Genomic DNA, 25,623 nt, shown 5'->3' on the forward strand with positions numbered 1-25,623 from the left:
AAGCAATAATCAATGCTAAATGTAATGAAACTCGTAAATGTTATCAGATTAAAATCATTATTGTGGGTACTACAACTTATTGTAATAACTTATGATACGTGAACTAGGATTTCTGCCTGAAATTGCCTGTTTATGTCTCAGAAACACACGGTTGTTGCCTCTTGACTTAATATGCAGTCTGCAACAGCTGTAAACCTAATAAACTTTAGAAGGCCTCTGCACAGGATAATTATCAATACACGACGGAGAGAAGAAATAGTCACTTGTAATAAAGAGATACAAACGGAATAAACAAATAGCAGTTTATTGAGAATTAGTAATCTGTTAGAACACAAGTCACTTTCTACTTTACAAGTCAACAAATGAAGACACTACAACTGATGCAGTATATAAAAGTAAAACCACATTATGCAATCAGGTATGTTGTGGTACTAATATCTAGATAAAAAGCATACATATTCTCTGCTGAATATGTCATACCATCGTGACTAATTTATATATATACACACACAAGGGCCTCACTGAATGATCAGACCCCATAATGGCATGGTGTACATAGGGCTTTCTTGTGTAAAACTAGTAAAGGTTAAGAAAAAAGGCAACTTAAGAGGAAAAACAAAATCATTATATACAATAGGAAACATTACAGTTTGCAATAGAGATAGAGATTTGCAGTTCCATCTGAATTGAAATGTTCATGGTTTTAGAAACTTATAATTGCATAAAAATGTTTTTTATGTGTTCGTAAAGTCATATCATATTCAAAACAAGCTTTCTTGAAGGGGCTGTACAATTTTTGACACGGCCTCTTTTAGTTAGCCCCTTCCCCCATGTGGAGGGGTCTAAAGAAACGGAGCGCTTGCTCAAAGGTTGACAACCAATTAAAGCTAAAATTACGACACATACTGTAGAAAGAAACAGATTACTAATTTGGTACAATGGATGGGAGCCGTCACAATTCTAAGAGGATAAAGCATCGGACACGTTATTTCTCTAAATGACATCTTTTACTCCATATCATCCCATCTCATGTACCACCTTTTAGCCATTGTTAAAATAAAAACTATAAGCATCTATGCCAAAGATCTGGCATCCACCCCCCCCCCCCCACACCCTTCCAGTATCCCCTCAAACAGTGGTGATAGATAAGATTCTGCAGGCTGGACAATTATTGAAAATGCAGTTTAGTCATTGGGGCAGAAAATGCCTCAGATCTGTCACTAAATTCATAACCTGCATTCTCAGATATTAGCTACAGTACACAGAATAGCAGCTGCCACTGTACAAGGGCAAGAGGGGCACGTTAAAATGCTCCGTCGCAGTCAGCCATGGTTAACCGCTTGTTGCAATCAAACATAATATGAAAATGTTACCAGCGAGTTGAACAAGTTACAGAATAAACAGGGACAAAATTAGTTCATAACCATTAAAACAGACAAGAACGTTAGGAAACACATTGATCTTATCCAGAGTCAGTTTAGTGTAATAATAGCAATACCAGTTATTTGGTTTTATTTATACATTAAAAGGTCACAGGCTCTTGAAAAGCCTTTTAGGCATAAAGTGGCGGCGTAAAACAATAAAATATAACTGTGTCGTCATAGTAAAATGCTTTCAGACTGAGCGCCATGTGACTAGCTTCCACCTGGATAGAAATGTAGATTGTTAACAGAACTGCACGGCTTTCAGTGTATTCCGCAAACATGGGGGGGGGGGGCACTCTGATGCAAGCGCTGTAAGGGTTAAAATTTAATTAAATTTAAAATACAGTAGTAACATGAAAACCCCTGCCAGAATAGGGGAAGGAGATATGTCTTTTGCATTAAAAAAGGGGGGATGGCTAATTCTAACATTAGCCAAATTGAATTCTTTATACTTCGTAATATAGAACTAAAATCATGTGTCAGTATATGGTCCGGCTGCTGGGCACGGCTCAAATACAAATGTACAACTTCAATGTAAAAAAAACTGGGAAATCAATCAATTCAGTGCTCAGACAAACTCTGAAAGCTGGGCCCCGGGATCTGTGTGGAACCTGCTGTAAGCCCACAGGAATCACGTTTGTTGTCTACACAAGGTATAGATTTACTAAAACATCTAGAGGAAAGGTGGAGGTGTCGCCCATAACAACCAGATTCTAGCTGTCATTTTATAGAATGTACAAGATAAATGATAGCTGGAATCTGATTGGTTGCTTTGGACAACACCTGCACGTTACCTATTTAGTAAATCTACCATTAGTCTGCTCATAGCAGAGTGTCTACAGACACAAATAACGTCAATGTCCTCCACAGATCTCATTATTGCAGCGATGAAACGGATAAACTGTGATTTCTAGTCGCACCAACTGGCGGATTGCAGAAGGTAAACGCTGCCGTTTGCCACTAATGAATATTTAACGCATGAGTCCGCTCGCTCAATCATTGATTTTTTTTTTTTTCTATTTCAAGGCAAGTTTCTCAAACACAATTTAAATTTTTTTTTTTTTTTTTAAATGAGCAAGTAACTGGTCACCTTCAGGCACATGTTCCACCCCAAGTGATCTCTATGCAGGTTACACCACATAAGACACTTTGCTTCCGTTTAAAAACAAATAAGGTAAATTATATTTTTTCAGTTAAAAAATAGTAATAACAGGGCCAAAAACTCTAATTCGGCCCTGACTAAGCAGGAGAAAAAGCTATGTGCATAAATTTATATTTATATATATATATATATATTCAGGATTACAAAGGTGACTGCGCTTTTCAGTCCTCAATCAATGTAACTGATACCACTTATGATGGCGCCCTATTGGGGGCGATCAGTCTAGAGGTTGGGGGTCTGCAATCGGCATGGTGTGGAGGACTTCATCCAAGAGCTGGAGAGCGCGGTGTAAATGAATTTCAATCCAGCAGGGGGTCTCCTTTATACTCTGTCTTGGGTAATCGGGACCCCAACCCTTCACAAAGCTCATCCGCAGGATACATAATCTACGGAGGTCATCCACGCCGATCCCTGCAGCGGCCGAGAGACCTGAAGAGAAACACATGGTCAGTCAGCCGCTGTGTGTGCGAGATAAACGCCCTGTCTGCTCAGGTTTGTTTAGCTATGAAAGTCAAATCGGCTCCAAGTAGTCATGAAATTCCCATCAGACAAACAGCAGGCTGACAATCACACACTGGATTTGAGAGTGAAATAAACAGAATATATACATGTTTCAGGGGTGGGAAAACAAGAAAACAGCCCAACATTGTCTGATAATACAAGAGGGATTAACCTCCTCTCCCAAATCCATTTACTACCCCACTCCCAGAGCCACAGATATACCCAATACGTCATCAATTGTTCCATCATTTATTTATTAAATAAATAATCATTTTTAAAGCACGTACAATACATATTTATTAAAGTTTATAAAATGACACTACATCTAATTTTTTCTTCTGGGTTTGAATACATCTTGGGAATCTCAAATAAGTGTCAATCACAGGAGTCTCTCTGAACTTTACAAAAATATTTTTTTGAAACTCTATAAATATGTAAATTACTTTCATTTACATATAACACTATATATGTGTTTCCTTTGAGTTCCAAGGGAAAGCCATAAAGTGTGTTATTCTCCAACAAAAGACTGAAGGATCCTCTCAGGAATACATATAAGCTTCCACCATCATATATATGGTACGTGGCCTTGAGTGCTCGTCATGATTTATTGAACTTCGTAATTTCACCATAATCTGCATAGTTCTATTTATGAAGATTAAACTTCATTGGTTCTGTGAGTTGATGGTATTCATAGAGACATGTGAATACCTGCTGTGTAAGAGGACTCACCGTACAAACATGCTTAAAGGAGCACTTTCATTACAATGACTGAAATCCGTATGTTACTTACTGATAGCTGGTGCAATCCCACCCACAGATCCCGGACCAGGTATGTTTCCAGCTACCGCTGCTGCCTGCGCCGCTGCAGCCGCCTGCGCCGTGGCCGCTTGCTGCTGCATTTGTCGGTGACATTGACGTAAATCGAACACCTTGAGAAAAGAACAAAGAAGCTGTTAGCACATTTTGTTTAGTTTTTGTCAGCAGAAGAATGTCACAACGGAATTTAAATACAGAACATAAAAAGACTAGTCATGCCTGATTACAGTCACCAAATTGTACTCCATTACCTAGGAGACTGCAAGGCAATGACTTGGATACCCGCCACTTCAGAAGGATGCCGGTCAGTTGAGCAGATTTTACAGATATCCTATTGTACAGATTATTTCAAGCTATTTTAAAATGAATATACAGCATTTGCTGTATACAGAGGTTCCATAATGGGTCTTTTTTGATGTAATGTGCAAAGTTCACCAATCATGAAAAGACCCTAACTGCATAACATTACACTAAAAGTAAATAGTTAATTTACTAACATTGCATTTGGGCACAAAATTGAGGTGAAAAGTGAGGTCTCAGCAACCAATCAGGAATCAGCTTTAATCCCTCTAGAGCGGTTATACAAGAAAACCAAGTGTCTGCCGTGGTTTACACCAAATTGTGCCTCTAGATGTAATATTAGTACAAACATTTACTTGACCAGGGACACAAGTAGTAATATGTCTTGACCAAGCTGAAAAGCAGATAAGGCAGCAATAATATAGGTGTTTCAGAAAATGGCACAGAAGAATGGCCTTAGCTGTAGGTAGTTATACATATTATTCTTTCTAGACGGAGTTCCCAGGTTCTAGCTTTCCCGTGGCCACTTATATGTTATAATGTAACATATAGGTGGTCTATAGTCTGTATTATACTACGCTATAATAGAATTGCAAACAATATTTATAGGTGATAGCCAGAACCTGGGAACACAGGCTGTAAAAATACAAGAGCTTACAGTCAGGACTCAGCACTGGACTATTAATATATTCTACAATGAACAAAGGGTTTCCATTAGTGCAAAAAAAAAAAAAAAAAAAGTTATTCCTAACAAAATCATATCAGTGCTGAACATATAAAATCAGCCTCGTCTCCTGAGTGAGCACACAACTCAACATTCTGGTGCTGGAGGAGTTAAATCTAAATATTATATGATGCATAACAATCATGATCACTCTACGTTTCCGTAATCTCTGTATTCTGGATCACACTGTAGTCCATGATCAGACCAGTTACGCTATAAATACACTTTACACAACATACATACACGCGTAGGGTTCAGTACGGCTGCTCTTTTCCATTATTTTGATACTAGAAGTCCCGTTGCTCTCTTGTTACCCTATTATCTGGATATTCAGCGGCAAACAACCCCCCGCCCAGGACTACCATTAGTGGATTCCTCCATCATCTTACAAACACATACAGATAAACATACTATATGATTGGAGAGTACCCTTAGCACACTATCTGCTAAGTACATCACCAACTGGGCACTTCTGGTTTTATCTTCATTACGCCATGTAAATAGGGAGCACACACAGCATGTTACCATTAGTGAGAGCAGTGTATAGATCGCCCAGGTGACATAAAATAAAGCTTCAGTCAAAGACTAAATCTCACCAACAGCACCTTAGAGGAAACAGAGGATCACTGGAAGAGGTGGTGAAGTGCTCCTGGTGTTACCTTAATGTAGGCGCTTGGATAAATTTTGTGGACCGCGTCTCCAGGCGCGCGACCGGCTTCTCTGTCCAAGTAGTAGCTCTGTACAAAGACGGCGTGATCACTGAGGCACCTGACCCACACATCCCCTTCACCCTTACACTCCAGCTGGACACCTTTCCCGATATGTAACCTTAGTGGAAGAGAAACAATAATCAACAGCACAAAGGGTACATTACTCATATGGTCTATGGAACAAAGTCTGGTTATATTACACACACAACCCCCGACACATTTATAATACATGTGGGATAAGTCCCTACCTGCAGAAAATTACAAGGCTATTAGAAGTCACAGACACATTAGAGATTTGTAGCTCTGTGTGACATTAGTCTGAGGACAAAACAGACCTAGAGATTAGGATCACCTTATATACGGGTCATGTAAAAAATGAGCACAGCAGCAATCAGTGGAATACTGGAAATACTGTGTACGGGCCTGCTGTAAATGTGAGGGCAAGAAAACTGTAGTCACAGCACAGTTGTATATATTTCTGGTAGCTGCATAGTATTTGGAGAAAGACTCATTTCAGCTGTGTTCTGAGATTTCTGCTTTTTCTTATGTTATTTTAGGGCAGGACTGTCAATGGCGCCAAACAGGACAGATCCGGAGCGCACTGCGGCACAACACAAGAGCGCTCACTCCAGCTGTGCAACAAATGAAAACTACTCGCCTTCAATATGAACCTGCTGCAGCTTCGCTACATGAAATCATCAGGCGAGAACCTTTTAGGCGAATGCAAAAGATAAAGGCTACCTATGTTATATGTCAGATATGAACTTCAAAGAAGATGCCTTCATGTTTTAGATTTTGGGAAATCAAGTCTGCCAAAACCCTTGTGCAGAAACCGAACAAGGGTTGTGAAGTATAGATAACACATGTACAGAAATACCACAGGAATCATATCTTTGGGAATGCTATTTGATATTGTTGTAATTCCATCATATGTGATATGCAAATGCGTGGAATATATGATTGGTTTATTGAAGGGGGAATTATGTCTCTGGGATTTGTCCAAGAAAAGTTATGGAAGGTTAAAAGGTTTGGACAAACTATAATCGACACCCAGGCGACATTTCCTGCCCCACATTAACATATACACTGTCAGTCTGAATGTCCTCCCAGTTGAACCTGCTTAAATATCCTGTGTGGGAGAGGGTGTTTTGTCAGCTCCTGGGGTCTCTATCTAATTGAAGGACTGTCCATTTAATTCTGACTTGTGCCCGGCATAGAGATCATGATATAGAAGTTTTATTCTCTGTAATTTCATCCCCTTTGTTTTTACAACTGCATTGCAGTTATTTTTGGTATGTCATTTCTTACATGTTCTTTTTTATTATATCCAAATGCCCTGTACCATTGTACATTAAATGAAAAATGTAACAAGTTTCGTCCTTGATACTCTAAATGAAGAGTACTGCTTGCCCATCTTAACCCTTTGAATGCTGGTGTGTGAATTGTCAATCCATTTGACTAACAAGCCTAGTGTGGGCCAGCAGGTACGTTTGTGTGACAGAGTTTCGATGTGTTAACCCTTTGAATGCTGGTGTGCGCAATACTAACTTGTGTCTGACCATATATTGGGGGTCCTAATGCCCTTATCTAATGGGTGGAGGCAGATCATAGGTGTGTATGGATGCGAGAGCATCTTTGGGGGCAATTCCATAAATATGTAACCCCATACAGTAAAGAACTGGAAGTAGGGGCACTGTGAGTCTGTTCCTGACACCTCCCTATATATGGAGAGAATCAAAGCAGTAGCATTTGCTTGTTAGAAATGCACACACAAGAGAAGCAGCAGCATAGTAAAATTACACATACAAATATGACTGTTTCACTTATAATTGACTATAGAGAGGATACATATACTGAATATGGCTATAGTTGCCATTTAATTCACACAGGTCACACGGTTGTGAAACTCTTCGCTGTAACAATAGTAATTACTACTCCATTTAAGGAATATATAATATTACGTACCTTGCCCTCTCAATGGCTTCTGTCCTGTGTACGTTGGACAGTTGTCCTAAGCAGAACCGGTCACCTCCAGACGGGTCTACGTAACCATCGACTGTGACAATGGGACAGTTTGAAGGGACTTTGAAGGTCTCTCCCACCTGAACATCCATTTCAAAATAAGCAATAGAGCACCAATACTCTGGAGCTGGAAGAAACAACACTAGTGTTATCCGAGCTAGGCGCCAAATATTACATGGTAAGCGGAGGGCAAAATAGAAACCTGAAAAATCGATCCTGCTAAAGAAGAATAAGACAAGAGCCTGAAGCTAGATAACATTAGTACTCACCAGGGTGATTAGATATTGGAGGCTGGAATGCAAGCTCATTATGCACAGGCCCTGCAAGACAAAATATACACTTAGTTTCTTATTAAAGGGCCACTAAACCCAATATGGACATCTTGTGACATTGATGAGGAAGTTTCCCCATTTCAGACTACCTCCTGTATCCAATGCAGACTTTAACCTCCGATATATATTTCTCTGCACAGAGTCTGACTGTTACCCCCTCACTCATCTCATTATCCTCCCTTTCCCGATCTTACTGAACTTTGAGCGTCTGAAGCTCATTTGTGAACACCAGTAAAAGCAACAATTTAAACAGAAACTGTCACCAGGCTTAACATTGCCTCTTGGGATTTTTAATCCAAATATATAGTTTACATTCACCAATCACATCTCGCAGCATGAGAGCCTTGAGGTACAGAAGAATTACCCGGGAGAGAGCTGCATTACATGCCCCCCCCTTCCAGCAGATAGTAAAACATCAAACAAGTCTCATTCATACCCAGATATACAAATAATAAAAAAACAGCATTGTAAAACTTGAGGACGTTTTCTCTTTCATTTAAACTTCAATTTCGTATATTGGTCCTTTAAGACATTCTAAAAATATACCTCAAGACAGCCGCTTTTACGGTTCTGTCCTAAGAGAACAAAGTGATTTGATCAGAGAGTAATCTTATTAAAATACAGAGGAAGAAATAAGCCCTGGGATACAACCAGTGCCATGCTAATGTCAATACAGACTTTCCAACAATATAGACCACAGGAAAGGTTTATGAGAGTCCCAGCTGTACGTGGAGACATTGAGATAAGCACAGAGTCACCTCCCTAAACAATCACTGTCACACACTACGGGTGATCCCTTATAAACTGGCATCAAACCAACTAGTAGTGGTCTTGGAGATGATGTAGAATCAAGTGAAGAATCCGTAAAGAAAGAAAGTGGATGATTCTGATAAATGTCTAAAAACAATATTGGAAAATAAACTTACAGTAATGTCCAGGATGGGGCATGGGTGGATGATGCTGAAGATGTCCGTTTTGGTGGTGAGACATATTGGGTGTGTAAGCTGCTGTTCTACTTCCAGTCCAGGTTGTGGTACTGCCTACAACATCATACAGAAGATGGTTACTACGCCAGCCCTTTGTCTAGATGATGTGTCAGCAATATGTCTCAGGTGGGAATCCCAACACCATGCAGTTATGGAATTGTGCAACAAAATGACTTGCTCAATGTATCATGGGGTGATGAGGAGTTTCAGCCTCGGGTGTCAAATGTCGGCATGAGGAAGAGGGAAAAGAAAAGCCCTGTTGAATATGTGAATGGTACAGAACGCTGATGTTATTTGCTTAAAGTGGATCGGTTACCAACACAAAGCGGAGGTGGCCATTTTCTGAGCCGAGCCGATATTCAGCCGTCAATTCACAAGGAACTGGTACAATGACAGAGGCATGGGTTACTAGCGAACAGACAGCCCACATTCTCATGTTTAGCGCATAAGACAGCCACCTCCATTGTGTGAGGGCGACCGGTCCACTTTATAGGTAAAAGGACAGCACCCCTGCACATACATAACCTGCACTAAGGGTACTTTTGATGCTCACTTTGATCTGGTTACCGCAGAAAGGTTTTATATTGCAATGTTACAAAAGAAAAGTGGTCTGACAGCCTGCAGCCACTTACTGTGATGATATGTGGCTGGCTGAGCGTTGAAGCCATTTTGCTGTGTCCCTTGAGGAGGCACGGAGGCGATCTGTAGCAGTCCGTCAGAGTGCGCTGCTGCCAATAAACTGGTGGGCTGACCTAGGAGAAAACAACATCGTCAGTCTTCCTAGATCGATACTGCCAATATCCTTCTCCCTCAGCCTGCAGTTTCAGTACAGAGATCACTCAGCAACTCTAAAATATGCAACACATAGCTCCTGTCACACATCCGTTTCCTCCCTGGCAGCGTTAATGAGCTTGGTTTCAATGGATTCCCAAACGGAAAAGCAGCATGAAATCTACTGTGACAGAGGGAAAATAAACTGCGTCAGATACTGGAACACTAATATGTACTAATGTTACTTCTCTCAAAGCAAAACCGACAAGTTTAGATCAGGGTTGTGTCACCCCCATCTCAAGGGGTAAGAACCAGGCGATATGTGGCAGATACAAAATGAAGAGCTTAGAAGCGGCGAGTTACAAACACAGTGACGTCGGCCATTCTGTCCGCTGCGCCACTATTCACATCTATCCATTCACTATGTACCAGCGACGCTCAGATATTGGGAGGATTCGTACTAATATTCTCATGAATATTTGTGTGTGTCTACATAATGTCACTGGAAATACAACGGCAGTAACATTAAGCCAATTTCTTAATTACAGAGAATCAGCAGCCTATCATTATCATGTACACAATCTCCTCTAAATAAAATGAATCCAATTTAGCGTTCAGCCCACTCAACTATTTCATAGCTATTTTGATAAAACCGGGACATGAACATGATGCAATAGGTGATGATAACGAAAGGGGGGTGTAGTAAGTCTCCTTGTACTCAGCACTGCCACCCATTGGCAGTGAATGCAGTTACCCCATAAACCCTCCTCTTGATTCAACAGCTCCATTTATTTAGATGCCCACCACATGACTGGCAGGCTTATCTATTTACCTGACGGAGGAGAAGAGAGGAAGCAGCAGTTGGAAGCAGCTTTGGGGATGTTCAGGAGGGCTGCGATGCCAATATATAAAAAGAAGGTAAACACAGCAAACTACAATACACAATGTGATGGCCTAACACTATTACTGCTAAACAACACACTGAATAAATACTGCACAGAGGTCTCCCTCTACAGAGAGGTGATGTCACCAGCAGTCGTCACTTACTTGTCGATGGGACGGGGATGCTGGAGAAATTGGAGGCGTTGGGGGTGCTGGGCTCACTGGACACCATCATGGAAGGATTGCTGTAACTCTCACTGGATGACCTGTTACTTGGCGGATGCTGGATGGTCTGGATGGAATGTCCATCTGAAGATGGCATGCTCTGCTGTCCTTCAACATAGTCATGGCCATACTCATCCTTCACCAGTAAGCTAGATGGCGCTGTAACACAAAGGGTTATAGGCAGACAAATCAGTCAGTGTGTTGAAACTGATACATATGTCACGCAGATCAGGGACAATTTGTTTAAATATATCAAGGTATGTAACTAAAGCTACATTCATCAAGAGCTCTATATCTAGTCTTGAGATACATCCTAAACATTGCGCTACAAACAAACATTTATTTTTAGTAATATATCACTAGGCGCCCTCATCAGACTGTCATTATGGAGCTTCTCCAGAGACATAGATGAACTATGTGCCCCTCTGTCAAGTGAAAGGCCAGTGCCTCTACACCGTGCTGAACGTAGCTGGTCCAACAAGTGTGTACTCTGAACTCCATTTGGTCATCCTGTTCCTCTTTACACAACTAGGGGATATTGTACAAGCTACGCATGAAGGAATAACAAATTGTAGTTACAAATGCACCTCACTGTGCTAGTTTCCATTCTGCAGAAAAGGGCAGACGCGTAGGAGGGCACTACCTTTATACTCACAGACAGAAACCCTTTATTGGAAAAACATTACATATTTAGGTATAAGGTAAGCAGGCATGTACTGTAATGAGCAACCTCCAATACAGCAAGACTGACAATTTTATTACAGTTTAGCGATAAAAGCCCAAGCCTGACCTATTGTAATAAAGTAGCCGGTCATAGGGAGAGCATTACTTACCAGTACTCTGCAAGGTCAGCCCAGACAAGTCTGAAACAGAAAGATTACAAGAGTCAGCTGTGTAATATAATCGCACACACCATGCGATACCAGAGCTGCTGCAGCCAATCACAGTGTAGACGATGTTCTAGTATTTGTGAAATGCACATTTCTTGCTTAATGGCCCTAATTCCCTTTTTATAGCACTTTACATGCAAGTCTGTGTGCCCCTCATAAAGGACCAAAACACAGCCTGTGCATGAACCCACAAGTAATAAGAAAAAAACACCTTACACATCTCACATTACACACCTGTGCACTTGCATAAAAAAACATTACACCAGCAATAAGAAAACAGTTCCAGGAAAAGCGCTGAAAAATTGTGAATCGCTATTTCCGCAGTCAGTCACTTTCATTCCTCAAGGAAATCCCAAATGTGATGCCACAAGAGTTTTGCAGCAAGGGCTGAGTGCACAGTATGGGGACTACCTCCGGTCACCAGGTCACATCACAATTTGTTAAGCCCTGTTCCAAAATGTATGACCCCCAGGAAAAACGTTCTCCTCCACATTGTGTAATGTCTAAGACACTCCTATGAGCTACTGATACAGACCAGAGATTTATTTTATTTTATTTATTTTTCCTTATTTAATCATACACCATAGATATATAAAGTTAAGCATTTCATTCACTTTCCACCCCTCCCAGTGTGAACAAAAAACAGCGCCATCTAGTGGTTCTCCCACGTTAGTTTTTTTTCAGAGGGCTTTGTTGTAAAACCCATGCATAGACCATAACAAACAGCAGCGCTACAGACTTCAAGGGAGGCCACCTGTCCAGCAAAACATCTTCAGTTTGGTCAATAACAATTAAATCGTTCAGAAATCGTGAGCAAATATACATGTATCATATGTTTTTCAACTAAAAAATTTAATAGAAATAAGAATTTAATTATGGACATATCCTTCACTGCCTCCATCTGTTGGGGTTTCTCAAGCGTCTGTTCTTGGCTCTCTGCTTTATATGCTCCTTCCGCCTCTAGTACCACATCTATGTCCAAGGCACACAGATCTACCTCTCCTCCCTGATCTCTCTCATATCATGTGTCCAACTGCCTCTCTGCCATCACCACCTGGCTGTTCCAACACTACCCAGAGCTCATCATCTCCCCCTCTCCTAGTGTTACAACCCCTCCTACATCTCCCTCACTGTTAACATCACTATCTTCCCGGGTGCTTTGGTGACACACTTGACTCTGCCATCAGTTTCACTCCACACACCATGCCCCCTGCACTGTCCTGTTACCAGAATACACCCCTTTCTCACACAGGATGTTATGAAAACCCTTATGGAATGGTCTCACACCTTGTCTCCCCTAGTCCTCTCCAACATTCAATTCAAGCTTCTCACCCTTCATACATCGCTAACCTCATCACTAGATCTGCCTCTAACCTACGCCTCTCATCCTCATTGGTAACCACCTCTCACTCCAGCCTCCTGGATTTCTCCCGTGCTGCCCCCCACTTATGGAACTCCCTACCTCGTCTGACCTGACTCTTCCCCAACCGTCAATATTTCAAACACCCTCTCAAAACTACCTCCTCACTATAGTCTATCCTACCCCCACCTGATATTACACCCTCTGCATGATCTACCAGTTCCTGTTCCATGCCCACTCTGTGTGCCACTAGCTCCAATTGTTTCAGCGTTGCCCTCTATGCCCGCTGTCTCATGTCAACCTTGTCTGTACTTGTTCTCTTTAATGCAACTTTATTTTCTACGATTATTAACTCTGGCGGTCCAGTGCGGAGGAGTTTCGTGGCGCCTTACAAACAAACAATGATAAACGATGATGATGATGAATTGTGCACCATTGTGGAGAACTAATGTCAACTGTGTTGGAAAAGTCTAATTCTCCAAAAATAGATACAAAAAAATAAAATGCCACGAATGGCTCTTACCTATTCCAGGGGACACAACCCGCTCGTAATGATAAGGATTCACACAGACACTGTCGCACTTCAGATCAAAGGCATACTGGCAGTATTTAACATGTTTCAGCTCATTCTTGTGAAGATCTGGCCACCTCCAGAGACGGGCATATATAACATGAGGAAAGCCCTTCCTGCCAGCCACCTGTAAGGAAACATACAATAACATCTATAACCAATTCATTACACAGTGTGCTAGCAGCGGCATGTTAGAGCAACTCTACACAGCATCAGGAAGCCTTACAGAGCTACCAATTTACCAAGATGAGGGTTTTAAAACATTCTGCATAAACTGCAAGGGTCGGGCTGGCTGTACACACTGCCATTCTGCTGATCAATTAGGTTGTCTTAAACGTGAGTAAAATTCACAGCGTGTAAAGGCTCAAGAGGACATCTGCTCTAGACCGCATCTGATGGTGATATTAGATGTTTAATGTTTCTATATGGTACTAATCAGCACAAAACAAAAAATTGCAGCTTGTAGAACAGCCCTATCCCGATCTTTGGTATGGATTAATGTGTCAAATATGGTGCTCCTCACAATATATCAATAGTATTAAACTAAAGGAAGAGAAAATAATATGAAATAATATTATAAAGCGATTGTGAATGTGCAATGAAGATCAAACTTTCTTGTGTTTGGATTACTTAGGATAACAATGTTTACAACCGCTGGTCAGGTGAGAAACTTCCTTGAAGTTCCCTTGCATCTTGAAAACTCATTCTAACCCCCAATGTGATCTGCAAAATAGCCAGAAACAGAGATCGTTCATCTAGGTCTCAAACCTTGAGTACATAACCATTCAATTCGTGTCATGGTGGTGACTGCGCGTTTTAGAATTTACCACTTACAGTCCCAAATTTTGATGGTAGTGGAAGAGTTGTGTATGAATAAGTTTCCATTTATTGAAAAAGTCAAAGCCACGTACACAGGTCAGTTCATAAATGGTAGTGAGATCACTTAACTCCCACAATAGCATCTCATTGACGGAAAGCTCGGGTCCGAGCTGCGATCCCTACAAAAAGTCAGGAGTGAAATAACTGGTACACTAGCATGCTCAGGTAGACAAGACCGCTAAAGACGGAAGGGTGGTAGAGACAGGAGCGTACCAAATTATATTTTGGATTTTAAGGGGGGTTCAACATCACTTGCTCAATTTCTACCCAAATAGCAGTTTCTTATTCAGAGTGACATGGGTATTCAGTTTTTCAGCAGGGCCAGGAGCCAATCACCCATAACCGTGGCAGACAACGTAATGTCACAGTTAATTAATTAGAGAGATTGGTGCTTAGTGTCACAGTGGTGAGAAGTCTTTCCCACTTCAAGAATTATGGAGATGCGAGCATGTCACAACGCACTTGGGAGTTGGGTCCAGCAAGATGTAAAGAAATAATATGTGTAGACAGGGAATGGACTGTTGTTAGTGTCTAGCTAATACAGTATTAGTATTCTGTTAATTTTCAGAGGGGAAAAAAAAAAATCTGTTTGGTCCAGAGAAAGTCAGATTACCCTGCGTGAGGACAAAATTCTGTTCCACTCAAATGCTGATCATTTTATAATTACAAAAATGTCTGTACTGGGTATGTTTTCGATATGCCCCAAGGAAGGGCTTAAGGGTCACATCAGAGCTTCCTAAATTTCACCTGTGACATAAATAACCACATTATAAACTGCCCAGGACATCGATGTGATAGAATCTGGAGTGTCATTCAGTTCAGAGTAATCCTGAAGCATCAGCTCAATAATATAGACTTCCTGCAACCTGAAAGAGGATCGCTCAGCGGGTCATTTTATTGCTATATTACATAGTGCCTTGTTAGCAAAAACATACAAAGCAAGGAAAGAGCATTAAATCCAGCAAGCGGTTTATGCACTATGCGCTCTCCAGGCTACACAGCAAGAGCAGAGAGATATAGCGGAAGCACAAAGGACTATGCAGCAAAGTGATAAATGTACATCAGAGGACCCACTCATCGCTTATGTGTAAATATTACACTCACACCAATACAGCCAAGCACAGAATCTGTATTACTCCCACAGATGACAGTACGAGCCATATCGCTTAGTGCAGCAAATCCCAAAAGATCCTGTGTAACGGATGTAACCTACAATAAAATATAACTCTTGCTTGGAGATTTAGAATAAGCATCATTTTTTGAGCTTTGTTAAGACTGTAAAAACAATATACCGCTTACTGAAAATCCAGCGACCTGTTAAATGATTGCTAGTTTATAATTTGAAAACTCCTGAGACTTTCAGCTAAGCCCCTAGTGAGCAAAATAGTCCTTTCTGGCAGTGAGTATTTCCGTTCTGGGACGTACATGTCTGCTCAATGGAGTAGCAGATCCAGGGGGGCGATCGGGGCAATCACCCCCCCTAGCAGGGGCCTGCTGCCTGCGGCTGCACACTATGTCCTACCCGGCTGCTCTGATTGTGTTTTAAACACAATCAGAGCAGCTGGGCAGCACATTCTCCCTGCCTGTCTCTGCCGCAGGCAGCCTTAGCTGTCAAAAAGGGAGTGGGGACAATATCGCCAAACCCCCCCCCCCCCTTAAACCGCCCCTGGCTCAATGGGAAATCTCAGAGGGATAAGAGAGATAACAAGTCGCAGATTCAAATGAATACTCACCATCTCCCTCAAAGTGCTCTGAAGGCCACAACAACTGACAGTAAAAATTTAGGATACTAATACTTAATTGTACGGAACTGAGGTCAGCACCTGGTCACCCTGCAAGTATTCTGCATTCTCTCATGACACCGCCATTATGCGACACTACTCTACTGACATCTATAGGTAACAAATCAGAATGCAGAATCCAAACAAACTAGTATTTGGTTCACAACAATAGTGACGAATCTATTACAACTGCCCCAGTTGATAGAAGAAAATGTACTTGCCTGAAGTCGCCCATCTAATGTTCTTTGGATAGTGACACATTTACTAGGATGGGCTCCATTTGTAGTTATTGCAGTGATCAATGAATCCAATTCATCCTTCTTTTCCTTCAGTTTTTTGACTAAACTCTCAATGGCCCGCTTTGCAAAAGTCTCGCTTTCCCCTCCTTGGCGATGACACATCAAGCTGTGGACGATGCTCAGACAGGCGTCATTGCTTGTGGGGGTGTTGGTTATGGACATATTGTCAAGAGGATCCAGTTTTTCTGCTTAGTTCAACGCTCCAATAGTTACAGGCAGCAGTGCGGAGAGAGCCTACAGTCCTAGACAGAGGTAAACACACAGGTGTCAGTATTAAGTGACCTGGTAGTCACACACATTACAAGCACAATCAAACACTACCTACATATGTTTGCTATTTCTTACAGAAATTTTAGTGTTGTATGGTCTCCATGACACCAATGGCATATCTACAGGTCTATGCAAGCAGAGGAAAGAGACAGGTTCAACAGCATTCTAGCTATTTAGAAAGTATTGGATTTAACAGATATAGGTACACACTGAGCGCTGGAATACCGATTGCGGCAGATAACCACTCCTGATACAGCTGCACACAAGCTGCAAACAGATTGTATAGATAAAATATAATTGAGGAGTTGTTGCAGCGCTATCGGGTTTTCAATTAACAGAAAACTTAAAACTATATAAAACTTGCAATACAAAGAAATCTTATCAGATGTTAAAATTGCATCTATAAACAACTGTAAGTTTTATCTTGCAATATTGCCGACAATAAAAAGTAGTAATAATCGGAGAAAATGATGAACACTTTGCTGAAAATTCTAACAGCTACTGACTTTTGAAATAAACGTATTCTTCATGTACAAAGTACGATATCCCAAATAACATTTAGAAAGTATGCAAATAGTAGTTGTGCAAACAAAACAGAAAGGTACAATAGGTCTTTTCCATTTGTAACAGACAACAAAATAAACACATTTTTGGTGTTTTTAACAACATACAGTTTTACTAAGACAGACAAGTCCACTTTTAGACAAATAATCATGTCATTTTAATGATTTTAATGAGTATTAAAGTGGAAACAACATTTGGTAAACATATCATCCACCAGACAAATCATAGACACAGATTGAAGTGTTTCGGGTCTGTCCAGTGTTTAGGTCAGTACAGACAATGTGGTCCTCATAGTGATCTATTAACAACTATCTTGATGGCCACTCACACTGTATTGACCATTGGGAGCAACGAGTACATAGACTAGATCCCCGTCTCCTTCTAGCCACTAGCGTCCCTCATTCCTGCTCTGACCAGTACCCACACAAAGTAACAACAACAGAACTTCAACAACAAATAGCGTTACCCAAAATCAGTATGTAATCTAATCTCAGTATACCAGTAGGTGGACCTGAACTAGTGAGTGACTCTAGACAAGGATGGACAAATCTGTGAACAAGTTTGGACCAAATAAATAAAATTGTGATTTTCTTTTTTAGCTGTTCATATAAACTCTGAAAAATGCTCCTAACATACAAAAACAGAAGCAGTTTTGTAGAGCTCTAAAGAGATGTTGTTATGGCGGGTGATAAATAATTGGCTCCATAAAGCAAGTGTTACCCTCCTCTAAGAATATAAAAACACATGCTCTAGATTTTTCAATATACTTTGTATATAACAGAATTGTTATGTGGTGGAAACCAATCATTTATTTCCCACTTGAGATATTTTCATCATCACCACCATGTATTTATATAGCGCCACTGATTCCGCAGCGCTGTACAGAGAACTCATTCACATCAGTCCCTGCCCCATTGGAGCTTACAGTCTAAATTCCCTAACATACACACACACACTGACCGAGAGAGACTAGGGTCAATTTTTGATAGCAGCCAATTAACCTACTAATATGTTTTTGGAGTGTGGGAGAAAATCGGAGCACCCGGAAGAAACCAACGCAAACACGGGGAGAACATACAAACTCCTCACAGATAAGGCCATGTTTGGGAATTGAACTCATGACCACAGCTCTGTGAGGCAGAGGTGCTAACCACTAGGCCACCGTGCTGCCCATTACCATGCCCGATGGCTGATTGAGGGTTTTTGACAGGATCACTGATCCTTGATTTCAGCTCGATTCACGTTTATGCTGTGCAATAAAACAGTTGTGGAAAATAAATTAAAAAGTACCACTCCACCCTCATTCATTGCAGTAAATGTTGTGCATTTACAATAGTCACTTCGCAAAAAACACTCACTTTCTTTCCTTTCTCTGTGACAAGTGTAAAAAGCCACTAAAACAAAGTGCAATCACGACAGTCAGTATTAGCTTTGTTCAAGTCCCAACATTAATCATGTAACTTCATTTCATAAAACAATACTTCTGCCCAGCAAGGTCATATTACCTAACTACCCACCCCTTGACTCCCAAAGCTCACGAGACGGTAATCTACACACAATCTGCCGAGCGCACACCACAACCTCACAATGCATCACAGAAACAACAAATGCTAGAAGCCCGTTACTTGCAGACTTGCACATGATCAGCACTGCAGATACCCATACAAGGGGAGGACAATGCAGATTCCCTCCTACCTTTCCACAGTTCCAACCATAAACACAACACACATGGAAAATTCTGCTTTGTCCGGGCCAAAAATATCAGCACAGGAAATTGTTTGGACTCGCCAACGACTGTCAAAGAAAGGCGCTGTGTGGATATTAACCCTTATGGCGGCCCGTGTTGTTTCAGGTCATCAGTTCTGAAAAGGTCTTAAAAGCGATGTGAAAGATTAATGCTGAGGGTGACAGAAGGTACATTAGTGGCCTCGAATGAGAGCAAAGAGAACAGATTGATGGTAGGTTTGCAGTAATGTACATCGGTGAACTTGATATCTTAATGGGTTTGCAGACGTGTACAATCCTAAGGGAATATGAAATTGCCATAAAACACATGTGCCGCATCTCAGACATTTGTGAGCTACAGCTGTCAAAATATACTGGAAATATTATCTGCCCCAAACGCATAAAAAGAATTCATCTTGCTATAATTAAACACAATAATACAACTTAATTACGTAAACCCCTTGTATGATATAACTAGATATCACGAAATTAGCAGCAAAATGAATATTCCACCAGGCATACCATGGTTTTTCATTTAGTATTGAACAGAAGGCTTGGCGAGACTGGAACGATTGACATTTTAAATGTCAAGTGAAAAATATGTTGTAATATAAAAGTATAACATTTCAACGCACTTGTTAGAAGGACGTTCGGGGATTACTGCAGTGTCATTCAGTAATTACAGTGTTGGTTTACAAGGCCCCAGGTAAGGCTGGGTACACACTATAGGGTTTTCAGCCGATTATTGGGCCAATCGCACGATAAACGACCGTTTGGCCTGATGTAGCATTAGTGCATTCGCTGCAAGAATGATAATCATTCCAAACCACGTTGTATAGTTTCATTTGATTTTTAAAACGACGCTCAATGATGGAACGATGTTTTTCCAAATCTGCAGTGTGTATTGACTCAGTACCGGCAGTGTCCATAGATCTCTTATGACAGATGAAGAGCACAGATCTAAAAGGTAAATCTTAAACCGTGCTTAGTGTATACACATGAATGGGCGCGCTGATCAGGACTTTTTTTTTTAATCGTTGGTAAAATCGTTAAGGATATTGCATTGGGAGAAATTTTGCAGTGTGTACCCAGCCTAACTGGGGGGCTTCGCTTGACAAACTACTACACCAACAAAATTAAAGTACACCAGGGATAAAACAGATAGTACATTACATTTAGATGCCCGACAGAATGCATGAGGTATATATTAGATATAGATCTTTTATAGGATACAAAAATATATTGTACAAACATTTATATAGAAACCATATAAATGGTATACTGCTGCAAAATACACATTGAATTTTACCCCATCCCCCTTCTAGAATACCCTATTTTAGTACTAACAAGTATAATCGTTATTTAGCATTACACACTACAGCATTCCCAGGTCCCACCTATAGAGGATTATCAAATTGTATACTGTCACAGCACATACACAAGCAGCACCATTGTCACATTATGGTATTGCATATTCATCATAGTATCATCATCATTATTTATATAGCGCCACTAATTCCGCAGCGCTGTACAGAGAACTCACTCACATCATATTATACTCTAATAGGTATCCTAGAATACGGGAACATTTGATGGATACTGATATATACACACAATACAAATCATTTAGCTATGTCACCTCTAGTCACAGTTACAAAGCTGCGTGGTGTCACCTTCCTGTATATCTATTGTTTATAAACATCCCAACAACATAAGCACACAATCCCAGCACCAGGGAGAGGCAACACCACAACCATTCAAAGTGCTGCACTTTGTAATACGCAAAACTGAAGTACAACCATATGAGCTACTTTTTAACAGTGTTGTAGTGGAATTTCAGCTTAAAATGTAGCAATGTATTTTACCTTCAAGGTTTATATCTGAAAATCTCAGCTTTGGGGCTTAGTGATCTTTTAAAGGTACATTTTAAAATATAAAGTATGCAAGATTACATTACTTTTTAAAACTACAAAATGTAACCTGCAATTTGGGTGCAACGCGGTGGGTTTCACCAACACCTGCTTCAGTCAGGGGATGCTCCCCTAGCTCCTGCCAAGGTGGGTTCTTAATCATAAAGACAGACTCTCCTGACCGCGGCAGATGGCGAACAGCCTGCTGGATCGTGGGCACACAGGCAAGTAATAGGTTTATGTTTAAGTTATGGCATTCCACCCAAGACTGAAAGATTTACCCTTCAGAGAAGTCCACCGTTTATGGTTCCAGTTCATAGGCTCCAATTAATAAGATGATTTGAAAATATTTGTATTAATTTATCTGCTTCATTATGTTTAAAGACATGGTTGCAATGACAAAAAAATGAACAGCATATCTAGCTACCTGCAAAATTCTATTATATTCCAAGTGATACATCTCTGGAAATCAGGAGATCGGTTAAATATATACTTATTTCTCTAATGATACAGAAAAGTTACTACTAATTTCAGCTTTTATTACTAATTGTGAGATTTTTTTTTCCATTTTAACTTCTGTCATGATTGGGATTTTTAGATATATAAATGAACGGTCACAGAATGGGCACTTTATATCTAAAACTTAAACCAAACATCGAAAAAGAACCACGCTAACAGGTCATATAACTCTATGAATGCTGTATGGCAACATAAAGAGGTTATCATCCACTTTTCCGATTCATGGATATTAATGTAATATTGCTGATCTGGGGAACGATAACAGCACATAAAGAACAAATCACCACGCAGACGTCCGGGCCTTTGCAAACCCATTCATGCTTTGATGTCGCCATGACAATAGGAAAGCTAATTTTGCAATTGAACGGGTCGCTGGTCACGTGACCATTTGGGATTGCATTAAATAGTGCCACAGATAGAAGTAAACATTTTACTCCGACTGAAACGCAATTAAAAGAGGGCAGAGAAACGCGTCAGGGGTGACACACTGATATACTCCTGGACTTGGCTTGGATAAGATAGACATTGTTATTATATAATCACTGGTAGTGTGGTCAATTGTATGATTGTATGGCTGAACAAGAACAAAAATAAGACCTTTGTTTAGATAAAGACTTGGATCCTTAAGTTCTCACTGTAATACAGAAAGGCTGCAAATCAACATGACCTTTCCTCCTGTATTAAGAGGTCATCCACAGCTAAGTATCTGGGAAGCCCGACTGTACCTATATATTACTGGGAAAGTTCTCAACATCTACCAACTATACCAGTGGATCCCAAACTTTCTTAGTTCGAGGCACCCTTAGGGTCTCCATAATTTTTTCAAGGCACCCCGAAGCCAAAATAATTACCAAGTAGTCACCCACCTTGCTTGCCACCAGCTCTGGCCACGGCACCCCAGGGAGGTCGCCGCAGGACCCCAGGGAGTCACGGCACCCAGTTTGGGAACCTCTGAACTATACCATACCAATATTTGTGACTGTGGTTTTACTACCACAGCATGAAAAAGCTGACCATTAACATGCATATATTACACTAGTGGCTAATTGAATGATTTAACATTTTGAATATCGATTCAGTTTATTGCCTGAATGAGGATTTCCAGAAAAATTGCAGTAAAGGAGGACATTTTAGCATCAATTCTTGTTTCCGATATTCGATTTTGGATGGTCACTATGTGCACTAGGAATGTTTATTTTAGCCTATATGAGGTTGTGTCAGTGATGTTCATGTTATATACATTGTTAATAAACTAGTTTTTTTTATTGCTTATCTGCATTTTAAATGTCTACATATTTTTAATTGTTGATGTCAAATCTGTTTATGATAGCTGGCAATCTTACAATAAACTGCCTGGCGATATGTTATTACAGATAGATGTCTCTTTCTTTGACTATCTGTATTTTTTAAACTTATCACTGAGATGAAGAGTAATGTGCATCCTTTTTTGAAGGTAAGAGGGTCGCCCCATGGGGCCCCAAAAATGCATCAGGTTACCCATCACCGTTTCTCAACAACTGTATTTCTTTTGCACCCTCTCCAGTCATGGAAAAATAAGCAGCATCAATTAGCTCTGTATTCATTTCGAACCTCTAGGTGCAATAATCCTTGCTTTGTACAATGCTTCATAATTAAATAAATCCTGAAAACATGAACTGTTGGTAGCTCGTGAGGACTGAGATAGGACACCTCTGGTTTAAAAGGTTATGGGCAGCACAGTGGCCTAGTGGTTAGCACTTCTGCCTCACAGCACTGGGGCCATGAGTTCAATTCCCGACAATGGCCTTATCTGTGTGGAGTTTGTATGTTTTGCGTGGGTTTCCTCCGGGTGCTCCAGTTTCCTCCCACACTCCAAAAACATACTAGTAGGTTAATTGGCTGCTATTAAAATTGACCCTAGTGTGTCTCTCTCTCTCTCTCTGTCTGTCTGTCTGTGTGTATCTATATTAGGGAATTTAGACTGTAAGCTCCAATGGGGCAGGGACTGATGTGAATGAGTTCTCTGTACAGCGCTGTGGAATTAGTAGCGCTATATAAATAAATGATGATGATGATGATACCTTCAGTGATTTTGGTTGAGTGGTAGGCACGGTCTGCAGCCAGGAGTGGAAACTGTGTCATTGGTCATGTGCAGATAAAGTAATATTTAGGGGTCTGTGCATCAATAAGATGCGGTGCAACTAAATGTGCGTCGCTGTGTTTTAAGCACTTGAATGCATCTTGCCCGGGGCTACTCTGGGAGCCCCAGCAAAGCCACCCCTCTGCTGCGATCTAATGTTCAGACTTACAGGCAGCCTAGTGCTGCTGGTGAAGGGAGGAAGTGCTGTGCGCACCACTGTAACGGATTCTGCAAAGCCGAAGAGGCTTCAGCAGAATCCCACAGGATAAGAACGGTAACTCCATCCTGAGATGGCGTTACCTTTCTGCGGAATACAAAGCTTATTAAGGCTTCATGCATTGCAGAACTTTGCAGTCCCCATAGTAATCAATGGGGACTGTGGAGACAAAAGTAAAGTAGGTTGTCTCCTGAAATAAGACCTTGATACATTATGCAATAGCCATTTAACTGAGAAAACTACAGTTTTTTTTTGTTTTTAATGGCTCACCGTGCTCTGATGCATAGACCCTTAGTGTCTTGTCTCTTCTAATGCCAGATACCACTATCGGCTTCAGGTCATCTCCACATCATAAAAATGGCTGCAGAGTTAATCCGGTTGCAAGTTTGTTAAAATGTCGCTCACTAAAGCAAGGTACACACTACAGAATTTTCCACCAACTTTTTATGCCGAGCGATTTTACATGCGATCGATGGTCCGATCGCTCGGTCCATGGACTGCATACATACTAGCCTTGTTTAGGACGATAAAGGGAAGAGCGGACGTCCCTTTAGCGACTTTTTTACAGCCATGTTGTCGTGAGCAATGACTGTAATTTCGTACTCATTGTTGTGGATCGGTCGGAAGTTTATACACACTACACAGCGGAAACGAGATTGGAACGAAAATATTAAACGGTATGACCAACCAAATGAGGCGACAATCGTCCATTTGGGCAGACTTTCGACCATCGTTTCACTGCACACACTGACCCGACTTTTGAACGAGCGGTCGTATGTCGGCTGATTGAGCAGATTATTGGACGAGAACCGTATAGTGTGTACCCAGCTTTATCCTGGGCTGGCACCATCAGTGCCCACCACATCTTATCAATATTGTTTATTTATAAGGCTCCACGTAATTTAGCAGCGCCTTACTGCGTGCGGCAGGATAGTGCCAAGACTTAGAGGAGCAATTGTCAAGATCCAAATTAAGAGCAAGGAAAAAATACAGGACATTCTAAAGATGCATTAATGCAAGTTTAGCACCAAATTATTCACAATACTGCAAGACATTAAGACAACTGTGGTACAGAATATACAAGACTGGAAGTAAATCTGCTATAATCACACTATGAGGCCAGGTTAGCAGTAATGGATCCATGCATTAGCTGTGTGGGTGCTGCATTACCCCCAATATGTAATATATATGCATCCTGCAGACATAGATACATGTCTGGGGGGTGAGCACACAAAATTATTATCTCCGATGCCAGTAAAACATATCAACCCCCATCATTGGCCCCTGTAGGAGGGAGACCCCTGATCCCTTCCCGGGATTACCCGAGGTCCTGCGTGCTCACAGACGGCCTTCCTCCACACGGCGGGCACGGGCAGCGCACGGGCCTGGACTCTCCCTCCGGACTCCCGAGCGGCTCAGGCCGCAGACAACAAACCCTCCCGGGGTCAGGCGTGCGCAGCAGCAGCAACAACGGCCACATCCGGGACACTCAGGAGGGCCGGGGGGGGAGGAGCCAGTGGGCGTGACTGGAGGCTGGCTGGCAAACGTTCTGCGCGAGGCGAGGGGCGGGGGCCTTCTCATCACCATGGTTACAGCAGCGGTGATTGACGAACGTGTCCGTCGGGGGGATATGGGCGGGAAAGAATGAGGTGAAGGGAGGGCGG

The 25,623-nt window shown here is 41.3% G+C and overlaps 1 protein-coding gene across 2 annotated transcripts; it reads right to left on the bottom strand.

The window, feature by feature from the left end:
• Positions 1-288: 288 nt before the first annotated feature.
• Positions 289-25,461, bottom strand: SMAD4 (SMAD family member 4). Of its 2 annotated transcripts, XM_075185527.1 has the most exons (13): positions 25,282-25,461; positions 16,558-16,877; positions 13,629-13,803; positions 11,689-11,718; positions 10,796-11,014; positions 10,581-10,640; positions 9,610-9,729; positions 8,918-9,031; positions 7,929-7,979; positions 7,603-7,786; positions 5,587-5,755; positions 3,878-4,016; positions 289-3,015 (listed from the first exon to the last, which is right to left on the bottom strand). In XM_075185527.1, exons 2-13 carry the CDS (start codon positions 16,795-16,797, stop codon positions 2,804-2,806), a joined length of 1,713 nt encoding a protein of 570 aa, XP_075041628.1. In that variant the 5' UTR covers positions 16,798-16,877; positions 25,282-25,461; the 3' UTR covers positions 289-2,803. The 2 variants fall into 2 exon arrangements, with proteins under 2 accessions (XP_075041628.1, XP_075041637.1); XM_075185536.1 differs by lacking the exon at positions 10,581-10,640 and having other exon boundaries at positions 25,282-25,460.
• Positions 25,462-25,623: the final 162 nt, after the last annotated feature.

This window comes from Mixophyes fleayi, chromosome 1 (assembly GCF_038048845.1).
Source record: "Mixophyes fleayi isolate aMixFle1 chromosome 1, aMixFle1.hap1, whole genome shotgun sequence".
In the NCBI taxonomy this organism is placed as follows: domain Eukaryota; kingdom Metazoa; phylum Chordata; class Amphibia; order Anura; family Limnodynastidae; genus Mixophyes; species Mixophyes fleayi.